The 16,061-nt window shown below is 44.6% G+C and overlaps 1 protein-coding gene across 4 annotated transcripts in view; it reads left to right on the top strand.

Moving 5' to 3' along the window:
- LOC118745682 (transmembrane protein 104 homolog) overlaps positions 1-16,061 on the top strand; it is a 51,499-nt gene that overhangs the window by 3,659 nt on the left and 31,779 nt on the right. For 2 of the 4 annotated variants that reach the window (XM_036479263.1, XM_036479264.1), the window contains 3 exons: positions 7,984-7,988; positions 8,057-8,178; positions 8,232-8,551. In XM_036479263.1, coding sequence (XP_036335156.1) covers positions 8,125-8,178; positions 8,232-8,551 — 374 coding nt within the window. In that variant the 5' untranslated portion in view covers positions 7,984-7,988; positions 8,057-8,124. Of the gene's footprint in view, positions 1-7,983; positions 8,179-8,231; positions 8,552-16,061 lie in introns of all 4 variants that reach the window. The other 2 variants (XM_036479262.1, XM_036479261.1) reach the window with 1 other exon arrangement.

Here is a 16,061-nt window from a genome sequence, read left to right as displayed (position 1 = left end):
GTGCAGCTTCTGTGGGGTTGGTCCACTGGGACAAGGCCGTTAGGGTTGTCGGGTTTTCCGGGCATGCGAAGAGATGTTTCGAGTCATGTGGGGTCTCTCCGCATGCCGGACACTCATTCGGCACATCCTCATTCAATCTACGCAGGTAGGAGTTTAACCTGCTGCAGTAGCCGGAGCGAAGTAGTGCTAGTGTTGTGCGCGTCTCCCGAGGCAGATGAAACTCCGTTTCGTCTGTGTCCGGGGGCTGTATGCTTAGAACGGCATTCACAGGTCTGGAGTCTACATAACTCGAGACTGACTCCCTGTGAATGCCGTTCAGGGCCTGTCGGTAAGCAGTCGGGTCCAGAGGTTCATATAGATGCCACCTGACGTGCCTAGGCGAGGGCTCCTCTGCAAGCAGCTGTCTGTTTGGGTGGCCACTTCTGTGGCTCCCGATCAGTAACTGCTTGCAGAGCATTATATTGTGCTCCTTTACGGGGAGCATTTGCGCCTCGCCGTGAAGATGGTGTTCGGGCGACATCAGGAGGCATCCTGTCCCTGTCCTGAATGCGGTGTTCTGTGCCGTCTGAAGCTTCGTCCACTGCGTCCTACTAGTCCCCGGCGACCACACTGGCGCTGCGTAGTTCAAAACCGGCCGGCCTATTGCCTTGTATGTTGCCAGCAACGTTTCTTTGTCTTTGCCCCAAGTACAGCCGGCTAGCGACTTGAGGACCTTGTTGCGGCTCTGTACTTTATTGACAATAGCGGTTGCGTGCGCAGAGAAGGAGAGCAGGCTGTCGAATGTTACTCCGAGTATTTTGGGGTTATTCACCGTCGGAATTGGTGTGTCATCGACGTGAATCCCCGTTTACTTTCGAACACAGGTCATCAATTCCATTCCCAGTCGCCATGATCGAGCAATCGTCGGCATAAGAGACAATCGAGACTCCCTCTGGTGGTTGAGGGAGCTTTGAAATGTAAAAGTTAAACAGTAGCGGGGAAAGGACACCACCCTGGGGAACCCCTGTTTTATTTTTCTCTGTTTACTCGTTTTATCTCTAAACATTACCGACGAATGTCGACCACTCAGATAAATTGCCGACCACCGTTCGAGCCTCTGTGGGAGAGAGGAGGCCTCTATATCTTCTAGTAGCGTGGAATGGCAGACGGTGTCAAACGCCTTTGACAGGTCCAACGCTACTAGAATCGTTCTCTCACAGGGACGGTTTCGGTTAAGGCCACGAGTTATCTGAATGTTTATGGCGTTAAGTGCTGTTGTTGTACTGTGCACTTTACGGAAACCATGCTGATGCTTCGCTGGGGTCAAGTGGTTTGTGAAGTACGGGAGTAGGAAAGCCTCGAGTGTCTTCGCTACCGGGGAAAGGAGTGTTATCGGACGGTAAGAATCTCCTTTGTTGGCAGGTTTCCCCGGTTTGAGCAGTGGGACCACTCTCCCCACCTTCCAGATGTCTGGGATGATGAGAGTGGCCATAGACAAGTTGATGACCTCCGTTAGGTACGCTACCCCCGCAGGACCCAAATTTTTCAGCATCAGCATGCATATTCCGTCGGGACCCATGGCGTACGTTAGTCTCTTACGACGGTGCAATCCAGAAGACCTCACGAAGTCGTTGCTGTCCGAGCTGTCAGTCGTCGAAGTTAAATGTCATACATACATTTTGTTTAGATACATACTAGCAGACCCGGCGAACTTCGTCCCGCCTAAAATAAATTTTTTATAGAAACATTTGGTTCAACGTTCTCGCCAACAATTCCTGTTCGATGGTGAATCGTCTTTGAATCTGTATAGTATAGTTGGAGGCAATTTCTAAACTGGAGAGTATCATTGGTCCTTAGAAATCCAATAACTTGATGTCTTATAATTTTAAGCATTCATCAAGAATTGTCTTTATTCTGTTAAGTCGCCGTAAAGCAAGGACCGCAATGGTTCTGATGTTTGATTTAACGGTGGTAATTTGACTTTGATCCCTGATGCCTCCGAATGGCTTCACTTGACGATTTTTAACAATAACTAGGCTACAGGCCACCTTGCCTATCCTTTTTTGGAATAGTATTGCCCCTATCGTTACCAATACATATATATCTCGAATATAGCGTTTTAAGTTGTGAACCTATACTATACAGGGATCTACTCAAATACATATAAAAATTTCATAAAAATCGTTTCGCTCGGTTAGAAGGAGTTCAGTGTTTGCGACACACGTACCGAAGAATTATCTACAGATAGGTAAAAGTTTCAATATGTTTGGAAGACGCCACGCCCCCTTTTCCAATAGGTCCCTCTTTTCTCCATGATTATGGGGATGATTTCAAAATCTCAGCACCAAGTTCCAGGACTCTACCACAAATACGTCCAGAGATAAACGGTTTGAAAAATTCGATATGTATGGATGATGCCACGCTCCCTTAGTATAACGAAAGCCTACAGTAGGTGTCCAAAATTTCCAAAAAATTGATAAAGTCGTTCGCGAGATCACCTCTTATAAAAAGAAGGAGCTTCTTTTTATATAATTCTATACTAATTACTAAAGCAAAGGGCAACACTGATTTTGATGCGGCAAATCTTAAAGCTGCCGGGAGTTCTAGCTTTAATTTAAGCCTAAGTGAAAGGTTCTATCACCTTTTGTTTCCTTGCCATAGCTTCTCAAGTATTGCAAAAACCTCGAATTTTTGACACTTTAACCACGTTTTTCTCTAAATCTATAGTTGATGGAAACTTTATACTTGTAATATGTATTGTTAAATAGCCAATATCGGAAATAAGATTTTTTCGAATAGATCAGTCCCTGGTCCACTTAACGGAAAATAGGATCCTTTATAATTATATATATTGTTCTAACGGACTCGCTTAAGATCGAAACTCTGTTAATATGTACCTATTTGTCAAGTCCTAGTTCAAACATATGAAAAAAACTCAGTTAAAATAGACTCGGTTATAACGGGTTCCGGTTTTTGTCCTTTATAACCAAGGCCAAATAAAAAAAAAATAATCTGCAATAAACAAAGTTCGGTAATTTCCCGAATTCAGTAAAGAGAGATAACCATCTCTTCGACAGAAAATGTCTATATGGTTAAACAAAGTTCATTGGTTCACCGAAATCAGCCAAAATAGGCAATCAGCTCGTGACGGTACGTTGGGTTTTGATCTGTGTTTTGTTCACTTTAAGAAAAATGTCGGAACGGTAAAAGGGCATTTACCTTGCATGAAAAGTATACGATTTTGTATTTATACATGTACATTATTTCTTTATTATTTAAAAATATTATATTCTAATAAAGTGGACACTCGGTTATGATGGACAATTTGACGCGGTCCCGTTGAGTTCGTTATAACCGGATTGCACTGTATATGCTAATCTTGGAAAAAGTACCAAATTTCAAGCAAATCGGACCATAAATAAGATTTTTTCGAATATATTGTTCCCTGGTCCACCTTCCTGAAAAAATGAGAATTTTTTTCCCTTGACATGGTGGTTGCTGAAAGCTATTTATATAAAAAATTTCATGAAAGCCGGACCTACCGTTTGCGAGATTGCCTGTTACAAAAAAGGAACTTTTTATATAATTAGTATAGATAGATAGTATATTGCCATAACTCAACTTTGGAGGCACCTATCGGGTCTATTTTTGGCAGGTTGGTTTATACCACCGATAAATGGCACCGAATATATATTCCGCATTTGAAGCAAATCGGGCCATAAATGCAATTGTTTATCATAGCTCTACCCCTGCACCACCTATCGGAAAAATTAAAACTGTGTGCACTTCTAAACACCTTTCCAACAAAGCACCAACCATTCGAATCGGTTATGAAACATAGGAGAAAATTGTGCCCAATTGATTCTTGATCACAATGAATTTCACAATTATCTGAAATTTTCCAAGCATCACAACGAATTCTCCACCTTTACATCGTCCAAAATTATCAAATCATGCGACAAAAGGCAAAATTTCGTCGAAAACAAAATCAAATTTTTCGCGTTCTTACGGAATTTTCTGAAAGTTTCACTAAGAATTTTCTATTTTTCCTCCGAAAAGCCATTTCGAAACAATTGCACACAAATTTTACCAATTTCCCGACTTTTCCGGACGGTTTTCCGAAAATTTTCTTTCCTAAAACCCTTTTCCAGGCAATTACGAACAACCAAAACAAAGCCAAATCGGCCCAGCCGTTCCCAATTGATTACTATACATTTTTCACACCATTTTTATATGTATAGACGAATGTCATACATACGTTTTGTTTAGGTACATATCAAGTCATGTGACATACGGTTCCGAAGATATGGCTGATTAAAAATGTAACACCTAAAGGATGTCCCACGCCCCTTTTACAAAAGTATATCTACTTTATACTATGCATCTACGATAGATATGTATGTCAACACACCTAATTTGAAAGTCATGTGACTTACGGTTTCGAAGTTATAGCTGATTAAAAATATCACGCCTATGGGAGGTGCCACGCCCCCTAGTCAGATCTAATTTTTTTTATACCCTAGGTTACGTCCGAGGTCCCTCTATATACCAGTTAAAGCCGCATAAAAATCCATTCAGTAGTTCCGGAAATTAGTGAGTTTAAACAGACAACAAACAATTTACAGTTTTATTATAGTATTGATTTCTATGAAGATTATATATACCTCATTTTTATCTAAAACGAAGGTGTATAATTCACATTTTACAACACAAATACATCGTTCATGAAAATTAGGTGTTTTGGCTAAAATTCATCTTTGAGTGCAAGGGCAAAATAGAGTTCTTTTTAGTGTCCCAGTCCAGGGATGTTGCGAATATTTGCATACTTATTCGATATGCGGTTGATTCGCATCATTTTACACATTCGCATTCGCATCACATGATAGGAATGTTTTGCGAATGCGAATGTGTACATGGGCAGAGAGACCACTCTAATATTGTTGAAATTGCTCTAATAGTTCAATAGATTACAACTCGAAGGGGTAATTCCTCCTACTAAGTACAAGCAAACGGAAGGAGAAAAGCAAACACTAAGAAATAAGCCTTGCTGCTCACCCCATTTTAAGAATTTCAACTTATCTGAACTCTTAACTGCAGTTAATCCACTGGTGGAAATAGGCTATAAGTCTGTCTAAAAAGGGTGTGGATAATAACCGGGTTTTAGCTTCAGGCGATAAAAGATTAAGTAGTATATCAAGCAACATTGATGGGCCTTCAACAAGTACTGCTAAAATTCTTATAAGCAACCTAGAAATAATTTTAGATTCCTCCAGCGAAAGCGAAGGCCCAATTGAAGGCCTACCTCAATGAAAAACGAGCTCATCTCGGTGAAAATTCTCTCGATTGGTGGAAAAATAAACTTAAAATACCACAAATTGACAGATCTGGCGCGCAAATATTTGAGCGCTCCTCCCGCCAGCGTTGCAAGTGAGCAATTGTTCAGGTGTTCTGGTGCCACTTTAGGGCATGTTCAGGTCCGCGCACCACGCGAGATTGGACGAGGAACTTCGAGGGCCCGTGTTGTGCTGCTCGGTCTCAAACCCCAACTGCGACACTACCCACTACCACCCGAGGGCGGCAACCTCCACAGCACCGCACACAGTCAATGGCGGCAAGGCTATACGACCCGCATAACAACACGTCTCCCGAACGACATGAAGCTCCTTCAAATTAACTGCAACGGACTTCAGAGTAAGATCGATGAGATAACCGTCGATTCAACGTGCACCGTCGAGATCGCGAGCGAGATAATGGTGGTGGCTTAGCGTTCATCACGCACCACACCGTGCAGTATCGTCTTATTGAAGCAGACATCGACCGTCAGGCGATGGTGAGCTCGAAATATTCAACGCCTACATACACCCTGTAACTTGCTGCACGGCAGGATATCACCATGATATAGGTGCGGTCCTCGGGGGGTGAAAACCGTATGGTAGTAGGTGACTTTAATGCACACCACGATCTTTGGTATTCAAGCTTGTCAAACGGTCGTAGGGGAACAGACCTGGCTGCGCAGATAGACTATTCGACAATGAACGACGACGAACATACCAGGATTATGGGCACCTGCTGCAGCTCGCCAGGCATAACAATAGTCAGCGCTGGTCTGATAAACAGCGTATCATGGCGACCTTTGCTGACATTAGCATCAGACCATCTGCCCATAGTCATATCGATCGATAAACCAACCGACTTTGCTTCCGCGGAACACCGGACCTATATCAACTTTTCTAAAGCTGATTAGAAAGGCTTCGTGGAATTTACTGAGAGCACCTTCGCTGCGCTCCCCACACCAACCGATGTCCACCTTGGTGAAGTTCCGCAGGGTTGTCACTGCTGCTGCAGCTCGCTTCGCACCGGCTGGTGAAAACAAGAGGCGCACTAGGTTTTGGCATTTTGTGCAGCCTTCTGGTCACTCGACGTTTGGCTTTATCCACCGGAGGATGCAGAATGAACTGCCGGCTAAAATAGCTCGCGCATCTCTCCGGGTCCGACGAAGCGTGGTCACCAAAGTCTATCTCGACTCTGTCGTCGCGCTTCGTCGGGTTGGACAACGACCTGACGGTTGACCAAAGCTTGCTCACACCAGAGACGAAGTTGCAGGTCTTCAGATGCTCTTCCCATTTCTTCCGCTTATGTACGTTCACAAGTTGCCGAATCTCCGAATTGAGATCCCTAATAGGAGATTTCCGCGATAGGCCTGACGTGGCCATCCCAGCGGGCAACTGCTCGCGGAAGAGCCCTCGCCACGGCACGTCAGGAGGCATCTTTACGAACTGACAGACGAAGTCCATAGGTATATCAAACAACCTCTGGACCCGTGAACCTACCGACAGGCCTTGAACGGTATTCACATGGAATCAGTCTCAAGTTATGTAGACTCCCGCCCTGTGAATGCCGTTCTAGGCACACAACCACCGGACGTGGACGGGACAGAACTTTGTCTGCCTCGGGAGACCCGCACTACAATAGCCCAACTTCGCTCTGGCTATTGCAGCAGGCTCAACAGCTACCTGAGCAGAATCAACGAGGATGTGCCCAACCAATGCCCGGCTTGTGGGGAGTCGCCACATGACTCCCGGCACCTCCTCACATGCCCTGAGAATCCCACTCAGCTAACGCCCCTGTCCCTATGGACAGCCCCTGTGGAAGTAGCACACTTCCTGGGCCTCCCCCTAGCTGAAATTGACGACAATGTTGATGGATGAACCGCCCCGAACGGGGCTTAGTAGCCGCTACAACAACAACAACATGGGTAACGGTGCGGCGAGCACCAATTTCGGTTAACAGAGCAATTCCGTTAACAGAGAGAGGACCTCATTCACTTCATTTGTCCTCATTTGCCAAAGAATCGAGTACGGGATCGATATCCAGTAAAATTTGACTAGTTATACGAATCTTACGCGTTCCATGGCCGTTTTCATATCTAAAGCTTATTGCTTTTATAACAAAATTTTTTCTGTAATTAATAGTATAAGATGTATGTATATTTTCATTGATAAGTTCAGAGCAAAAATCTGGAAAATGTGCCCGCTTCTCTAGTGCTAATATTGAATTTATGGTGTTAATGTTTATTTAACAGACACCTAAGAGTACGTTCACACAGAAAGCGGATCCGAGTCGGGCTAAGCCGTTCCGAGCTGAGTGAAGCTCTCAAATTGCGGTAGTTATATGAAAGTGTTCATACAGCAAGCTTTTTCAGAAGCATTTTGGAGCTGTAAGCAAAACGGTTTCTGATTTGAATTTTTTATTTAATTTTTCAGCGTCAAACAATATATCAAAAACAAAAATGAATTTTATACCTAATTTTTGAATAAAATTGAGCAAATATTTTTGTCGCTTTTCATTGGAGTCCATCAGAAAAGCTCCGCTTCACTTAGTTCTGTCTGAACACCAGCAGCTTCGCCTTGTTCCGCCTTGCTTAGCTCGGCGCCGCTCGGGTTTCTGAGTGAACGCTTTCTAAGCGACCAAAGTTTTTGCATAAATAATACCATTTTTTTTCAGATCGGGTTTGTATTCATTTTTAACTTGATTGTTGGCACAGGAGCTTTAACATTACCATTTGTTTTTGCTCAAGCGGGCTGGCTGCTCAGTTCGCTTGTGGTCACGTTATTGGCATTCATAAGCTATATAACCGTCACCTTCATGATTGAGACCATGGCATGCGCTAATGCAGTAAGAAATTGGCAACAGTCACAGGTACAAAACATACTATATGATATACTTTCTAACCGCTAATGAATATTCTACAGTTTATCTATGATATGAGCGATGACGATAGCGATGACTCTCAACCTCTTATTATAAACAGCGCTCGTCCACGACTATCACGTAGTACCAATCTACCAGTCCGAAGTAATATACATACTCCTGAAATGGAGCACTTAACTGCCACCTATCCTGTGCAAAACTATTATAGCTTAGATCGTAGACTAGAATTGGGTGAAATGGCTTCGCTTTTTTTCAAGGACACTGGTCGTGTATTCTTCTATTTGTGTGTTGCCACTTATTTATATGGCGATCTAAGCATATATACAGCAGCAGTGGCCAAAAGTCTTCGTGATATCACTTGGTAAGATACAAAAAACAGCAAAGCATTCTAATCAGCATGCATGTATGTAAGTTACCCTATCTGAAATTTTTTGACTGTGTTTTTTTTTAATACGTCTTTATTATAAATTTTGTTCACATAATTTATACATAAATGCTCATAATGAAAAGAGAAATCGATTAAGCCGTTACTGTCTGTGTCCGTCCGTTTGTGCACACGATAACTAGGGTAGAAATTGAGATATCTTAACGAAACTTGGTATGTGAATTTATTTTGAGGCAAGGACGGGTGGTATTGCAAATAGGCAACATCGGAAATAACCACGCCTACCTTCCATATAACGGTAGTTTTCAGAAATACGAAAACTGCGATATTTTAGTAACTACTGAGGCTTATTCACTCAAATAGATATTTTCAATGATCTTTAGGCAGAAAATAAGAATATTATAACTTTTTGGATTACAAGATATGAAACGTCTTAAAATTTTTAAAATCTAAAAAAACACGCCCATATCCCATATTACGGTAATTTGGAGAAATAGGAAATCTTCGATAAACCTTTAACTACTGAAGCGAATTCATTTAAAATTGATGTTTCCAATAATTCTTGAGTACGAAAAAAAAAATTGGAAAAAAATATTCGGAAAATGGGCGTGGCACCGCCTACATAAGTATGTGTATCTCGGTAACTGTTTCATCAATTATTGCCAAACTCGGTATAATTGTTTTACGACACATAAAAGCAAAACATTGAACATTTTTGAATTCGGACTAAAACTACGCTCACTTTTCATATAACGGTGAATTTCAGAATTGCTGAAACTTCTATATTTCGAAATTTAAAAGTGCTAATTTACTCAAAGTTGATACTCACATTAATACCTTGGAAATAAATAACATTATGTTATTTTCGAAAATGGGCATGTTAGCGCCCACTTATAACTACATATATAAGTTTATCTCATTAATCTCTTATCTTACTTATCATATTATCGAAGATGTTAGAAATGGGGGTAAAACCACCCCGTGCTTACTATGTAACGGTATTTTTCGGAAAGGGGAGAAAACTGTGCGCCGTGTATTTAATGTTCGAATTCGCCCGAACATAGACTTTGTACTTGTTTAAAATTGAATTTCTACCACATCTACCGCACAATGCTTAAAACCAACCACATTTTTAGGCAAAACATTTCTTTCTAGTTTTCAGATTACTCCAAAATTTCAATTCAATTGTAATGGTAATTATAAAAATTAGCTAGCAAAAAGTGTAAAAAATTTATATTTGGTGGAAGTTGTAACACTTTTGCAATTAAGTAAAATGTCTGGCGGCATCCATATTCCTCAGGCCTATTACTAGCTGTGTTATCTTGGGCAATGACCGGGATCCGCATACAAATTTTGCGCGCAAATGCAGCAACAATGATATGATCCTGATAGAGATCTGGTTCAATTTACATATAACCACTGATAATTTGCAGCACTGACAAATGAATGTATACACAAACAGATATTCTGCTATTTGCTTCTCTTAACTTACTTCAAATAAATCGCGTTTATGTTGCATATGTACTTAAATGAATATGGTTTTTCTCAATTTAGTGAGTTCATTTCTCTAACTTTTCTAATCCCGGACCAGAAACATACTTCTGCTGCGTTTGCCAGAGAGGACTCTATTCCAACTCCACTTCGGTTAGGTGCAAAAAATGCCCGAACGCTCGCCGACTTTCTCTTCACTCTCCCCCACATCCCTCTAATCGGGCCGTAAACGCGACTTCAAATAATAGGTCATCTAATTTGCCTTCTGCTAATATTGCGAATAATTCAAACTCATCTCATCAACAACAGCCGCCAAAAACAACGCTTACTTCGTTTGATAACTCGGGCAGAGACGCTAAACAACAACAACAACAACAAGTTTCTACATCGTTAAATTCGTCTGATCCAGATAATATTACAACAACAACAACTTTCAAAACAATGCTTATTTCGTGTGATGATCATGATAGGGACATCAAACAACAGCTAGCTATTCTACGAACGATCCACAGTGAGCTCAAAGCACTTAGTTCGGAGCAAGCGTGTGCAGTCGCGAAAATTCATGCTCTTCAAAATGATAAAAAGCTCTTAATTGAACAAACAACTCAGTTGCGCTCTGAGTTATTAGAATTGGCGTAAACTTCATACCGAAGACGTTCTCGCCGCTCTTGTTTCGCTCACTGCCGAAGTTAACGAATTGCGCCAAATGGCACTACACTGTAAGTGTGGTTGTACTAATGCACCAACAGAAAATTCTACCAATGCTATCGCTGCTGCTGCTTCACCAGAGGTTGATACTGCTTCTCTGGCTTCCGCCAATGTTGATGTTATTGCTTCGCAGCCCGCTCCCGCTCATGATGATGTCGGTGCTTCGCAGCCTATTGTTAATTCTCTTGTTTACACTGTTCTTAAATCTACTAGTGCCGTCGCCGAAGCATTGCCTGACAAACTTTTGCATACACACAATAAAGCAACATCATCTCGCTCTACCTCTCCGGCTGTGGATAGTGTACTCGGCGTTGACACTCGCAATGTCTCTAGGCAGAGGTATGCTGATGTATTAGGGTCTGCCGAAATTCCTCCGCCTGAAGTACCAGCCGTTGACGCCCGTAATAACACTGACGCCCACCAAGTAAATAATGATCGCATCAAAGTTGTTAATCCGAATGGCAAGAGAATCAATGATTTGCATGTTATTGGTTCAAATTCTAACACAGAACTGAATGTTGCCGTTCTTAAGAAGGTTGCTGTTCGTAAGAAGTGGCTTCATTTGGCTTCCTTCAAGCCTTCTGTAGGCTGTAATGACATACTCGAATATGTGGAAAAACATTCAGGTATCAAAAAGCAATCCCTATTTTGTCATAAGCTCGTCAAGAAAGATGCCTCAATGGACGATTTAGAGCATGTTTACTTCAAACTAGCTGTCGCCGAGGATCTGGGCCCGAATCGTAACATCCGTTCGCGGATCGAGAACGATACGAAAGAAAATCACGTGATACGTCAGGCAGTATAAGCTGAATGGGACAAAGAGTACGTTCACGTATGTCATAATCTGAAAACTGATTTTTTACGTGACGAGTAGTACGATATCGTATGTAACGATTCGAGCCCTGTTGTTGTTGTAGCGGCTACTAAGCCCCGTTCGGGGCGGTTCATCCATCAACGTTGTCGTCAATTTCAGCTAGGGGGAGGCCCAGGAAGTGTGCTACTTCCACAGGGGCTGTCCATAGGGACAGGGGTATAAGCTGAGTGGGGTTCTCAGGGCATGTGAAGAGGTGCCGGGAGTCATGTGGCGACTCTCCACATGCCGGGCATTGGTTGGGCACATCCTCGTTGATTCTGCTCAGGTAGCTGTTGAGCCTGCTGCAATAGCCAGAGCGAAGTTGGGCTATTGTAGTGCGGGTCTCCCGATACAGACAAAGTTCTGTCCCGTTCACGTCCGGTGGTTGTGTGCCTAGAACGGCATTCACAGGGCGGGAGTCTACATAACTTGAGACTGATTCCATGTGAATACCGTTCAAGGCCTGTCGGTAGGTTCACGGGTCCAGAGGTTGTTTGATATACCTATGGACTTCGTCTGTCAGTTCGTAAAGATGCCTCCTGACTTGCCGTGGCGAGGGCTCTTCCGCGAGCAGTTGCCCGCTGGGATGCCCACGTCTGTGGCTCCCAGCGAGGAACTGCTTGCAGAGCATTATGTTATGCTCCTTTACTGGGAGCATCTGGGCCTCGTCGTGAAGGTGGTGTTGAGGCGTCATCAGGAGGCATCCTGTCGCAGTTCGTAATGCCGTGTTTTGGCAGGTCTGTAGCTTCATCCACTGCGTCCTGCTAGTCCCCGGCGACCATACGGGCGCTGCGTAGTTTAGAACCGGCCGGCCAACTGCCTTGTATGTTGCCAACAACGTTTTTTTTGTCTTTGCCCCAAGTGCTGCCGGCCAGCGACTTGAGGACATTGTTGCGACTCTGTACTTTGTTGACAATTGCGGTTGTATGCGTCGAGAAGGATAGCAGACTGTCGAAGGTAACTCCGAGGATTTTCGGGTTATTCACCGTCGGTATTGTTACGCCATCGACGTGAATACCCAGTGGCAGTCTGACCTCCTTCGTCCAGGTAGTGAAAAGGGTTGCCGAGGATTTCGCAGGGGATAGGGCAAGGCTCCTTGCAGTGAAGAAGCGAGAAAGTTCGGAGAGGTAACCGTTTACTTTCGAGCACAAGTCATCAATTCCATTCCCAGATACCATGATCGAACAATCGTCAGCATACGAGACTATATTAACACCCTCTTTTGGCTGAGTAAGCGTTGATATGTAATAATTAAACAGTAGCCACCCTGTGGTACCCCCTGTTTAATTTTACGTGGCTTGCTAGTTTTGTCTGAAAATTACTGACGAGTGTCGACCACTCAGGTAATTCGCCGACCACCGTTTGAATCTCTGTGGGAGTGAGGAGGCCTCTATATCTTCTAGTAGCGTTGAATGACTGACAGTGTCGAACGCCTTGGACAGGTCCAACGCTACTAGAATAGTTCTCTCACGGGCGGTTTCGGTTTGGGCCACGAGTTATCTGAGTGTTTATGGCGTTAAGTGCTGTAGTTGTACTATGCACTTTACGGAGCCCATGTTGATGCTTCGCTGGGGTCAGGTGGTTCGTGAATTACGGGAGCAGCAGGGCCTCGAGTGTCTTCGCTACCGGGGAAAGGACAGTTATCGTGCGATAAGACTCTCCTTTGTTGGCTGGTTTCCCCGGTTTGAGCAGTGGGACCACTCTCCCTATTTTCCAGATGTCTGGAATGACGAGAGTGGCCATAGACAGGTTGAGGACCTCCGTTAGGTACGCTACTCCCGCAGGACCCAAATTTTTCAGCATCAACATGCAACTTCCGTCGGGTCCAATGGCTTTGGAGGCTTTCGCCTTCCCGATGGCTACCCTTACCTCACCGCTGGTGAAATCAAGAGGCGCACTGGGTTTTGGCATTTTGTGCAGCCTTCTGGTCACTCGAAGTTTGGCTTTATCCACCGGAGGATGCAGAATGAACTGCCGGCTAAAATAGCTCCCGCATCTCTCCGGGTCCGACGAAGGGTGGTCACCAAAGTCTATCTCGACTCTGTCGTCGCGCTTCGTCGGGTTGGACAACGACCTCACGGTTGACCAAAGCTTGCTCACACCAGAGGCGAAGTTGCAGGTCTTCGGATGATCTTCCCATTTTTTCCGCTTATGTACGTCCGCAAGTTGCCGAATCTCCGAATTGAGATCCCTAATACGGGGATTTCCGGGATCGGCCTGACGAAGGTTGTCGCGCTCAACAGCTAGAACAACTAGGAAAATTCGGACGTGGATCCTTAATACATCCTGCTGGGATGAAGCGAGCTGCAGCAGCGGTGACAACCCTGCGGACCTTACGTTCACCTACATGACCGTCGGTTGGTATGGGTAGTGCAGTGAAGGCGCCCTCAGTAACATCCGTGAAGCCTTTCCAGTCAGCTTTGGAAAAGTTGACATAAGTCCGGTGATCCACGGAAGCAAAGTCGGAAGGTTTATCAATCGGGATGACTATGGCCAGATAGTCTGATGCTATAGTCAGCATAGGTCGCCATGATACGCTGTTTATCAGTCCAGCGCTGACAATTGCAAGATTGGCGAGCGCAGCAGCTGCCCATAATCCTGGTGGGTGCGTCGTCGTTCATTGTGAGGAATGTCGAATCGTCTATCTGCTCAGCCAGATGTATTCCCCTACGATCATTTGACAGGCTTGTGTGCCAAAGATCGTGGTGCGCGTTAAAGCCACCAACTACCATACGGTTTTCACCTCTGAGTAGCGCACCTATTTCAGGGTGATATCCTGCCGGGCAGCTGGTGACAGGGGGTATATATACGTTAAATATTTCGAGCTCAACATCGCCTGACCGGATAGCAATACCCTGACATTCTAGGATGGTATCCCTGCGGTCGATGTCTGCTTCAATGAGACGATACTGCACGGTGTGGTGCGTGATGAACGCTAAGCCTCCACCATTATCTCGCGCGCGATCTCGACGGTGCACGTTGTATCCGGCGCAATTCAACATGGTTGAATTGCCGTGCAACTTCGTCTCTTGGACCGCAGCTATTAATATTCCATGCCTTCCCATAAAGACAGTTATCTCCTCGATCTTGCTCTTGGGTCCGTTACAGTTAAATTAATTGTAGCACCTTTGTGTGCCTTGGGAGACCGATTGTGATGTGTGGTGTTAAAGAGTTGTGTTGCCTGCCGGCCCCTGCTGTACGTGTTGCAAAAGGGGGTGCTGCCTTGTGGTGGTGGTTGGCGGCGTCGCGGGGGAAGGATGCGACGGGGCAGCACAGCAGGGGCCCACATAGTCACTCGTCCAATCTCGCGTGTTGCGGATTCCTGAGCACGCCCTAAAGTGGCACCAGACGAGGCAGGAGTTGCACTTGACTGATGTCACGTTACGGTATATTCTGGACTGACAAACAGAGCAGATTGTCGGAGGGACTAGGAGTTGCCGGCGGCGGTGTGGGGATGCTATTGTGTTTGTTTGTGTGTCTATTGTTGTGTTGTTTTGGGGTGTGGGTGTGTTGATTGTGTGCTGCCCAGGCGGGTGGTGGTTTGCCGTGGAGGCGGTCCGGTGCGCACAGCATGGGGCCACGAACGACGTGGTCCATTGAGGGTGCGTACGCAGGCCCGAGCAGTTACGGAGGTGACTCCACCCGTCGCAGGCATTGCACCTGACCGAGGTGGAGTTTGTATGCAGTCGTTTCTGACATACGCAGCAGGTGTAGATTTCTGGCCCTGGGTTTAGCTCTATGCCAGTCCTGAGCAGAAAGGTGCGGAGAAGGTGTAGCCCTAGGATCGAGCAACGTTTGATGGATTTCGCCTACCTAAACGGGGTTAGATCGCCGAAACAACAGCCCTTGGTCGGGTAAAACCCGAGTCATTCCGGTACGTAGAACCAGCTGTCGTGGGAATGTTTCGAGCCCTGTTTCCTAAGTTGCTTAAGCCTGATATATGGCCTGCAAACGTCACTGTTCGCCCTTTTCGTTTTTTCAACGAATAGGAGATCAGCCAGTACCAACCTAGTTCCTCGCCATTTGGGGAATAATTCTAAAATATATTTCCAAAACGTCTCCGGAATGCGGACACAAGCTAGTATGGTTCATAGCTTAAGTTCGCACTTAGACTGCGATGCTTCCCAACTTCTATGACTCGGAATTTTTCGACCCAAATCTGTATAATGTATTTCGGAAAGATAGAGATGAATCTAAAACCGGCCGTCGCAGAGGAGGCGGAGTCTTAATTGCTGTCCAGCGTAAATACAACTCATCCTTAGTCCAACTACAGAACTCGGATACTATCCTCGAACAACTCTGTATTAGTCTGAAAGGCTCGCTTGGACGACTTTCTGTGCGCATCATATATTCCGCCGAATAGTAGCAGCTGTATTTGCAAATCTCACATGGATAATGTCTTACGTCTTAGTTCCAGAATAGGCGATCATCTTC

The sequence above is a fragment of the Rhagoletis pomonella genome, unplaced genomic scaffold (genome assembly GCF_013731165.1).
Source record: "Rhagoletis pomonella isolate Grant_MI unplaced genomic scaffold, Rhpom_1.0 Rhpom_scaffold_00009, whole genome shotgun sequence".
NCBI lineage: Eukaryota > Metazoa > Arthropoda > Insecta > Diptera > Tephritidae > Rhagoletis > Rhagoletis pomonella.
The sequence above is the reverse complement of the archived record's forward strand: the minus strand, read 5'-3'. Positions and strand labels throughout refer to the sequence as shown.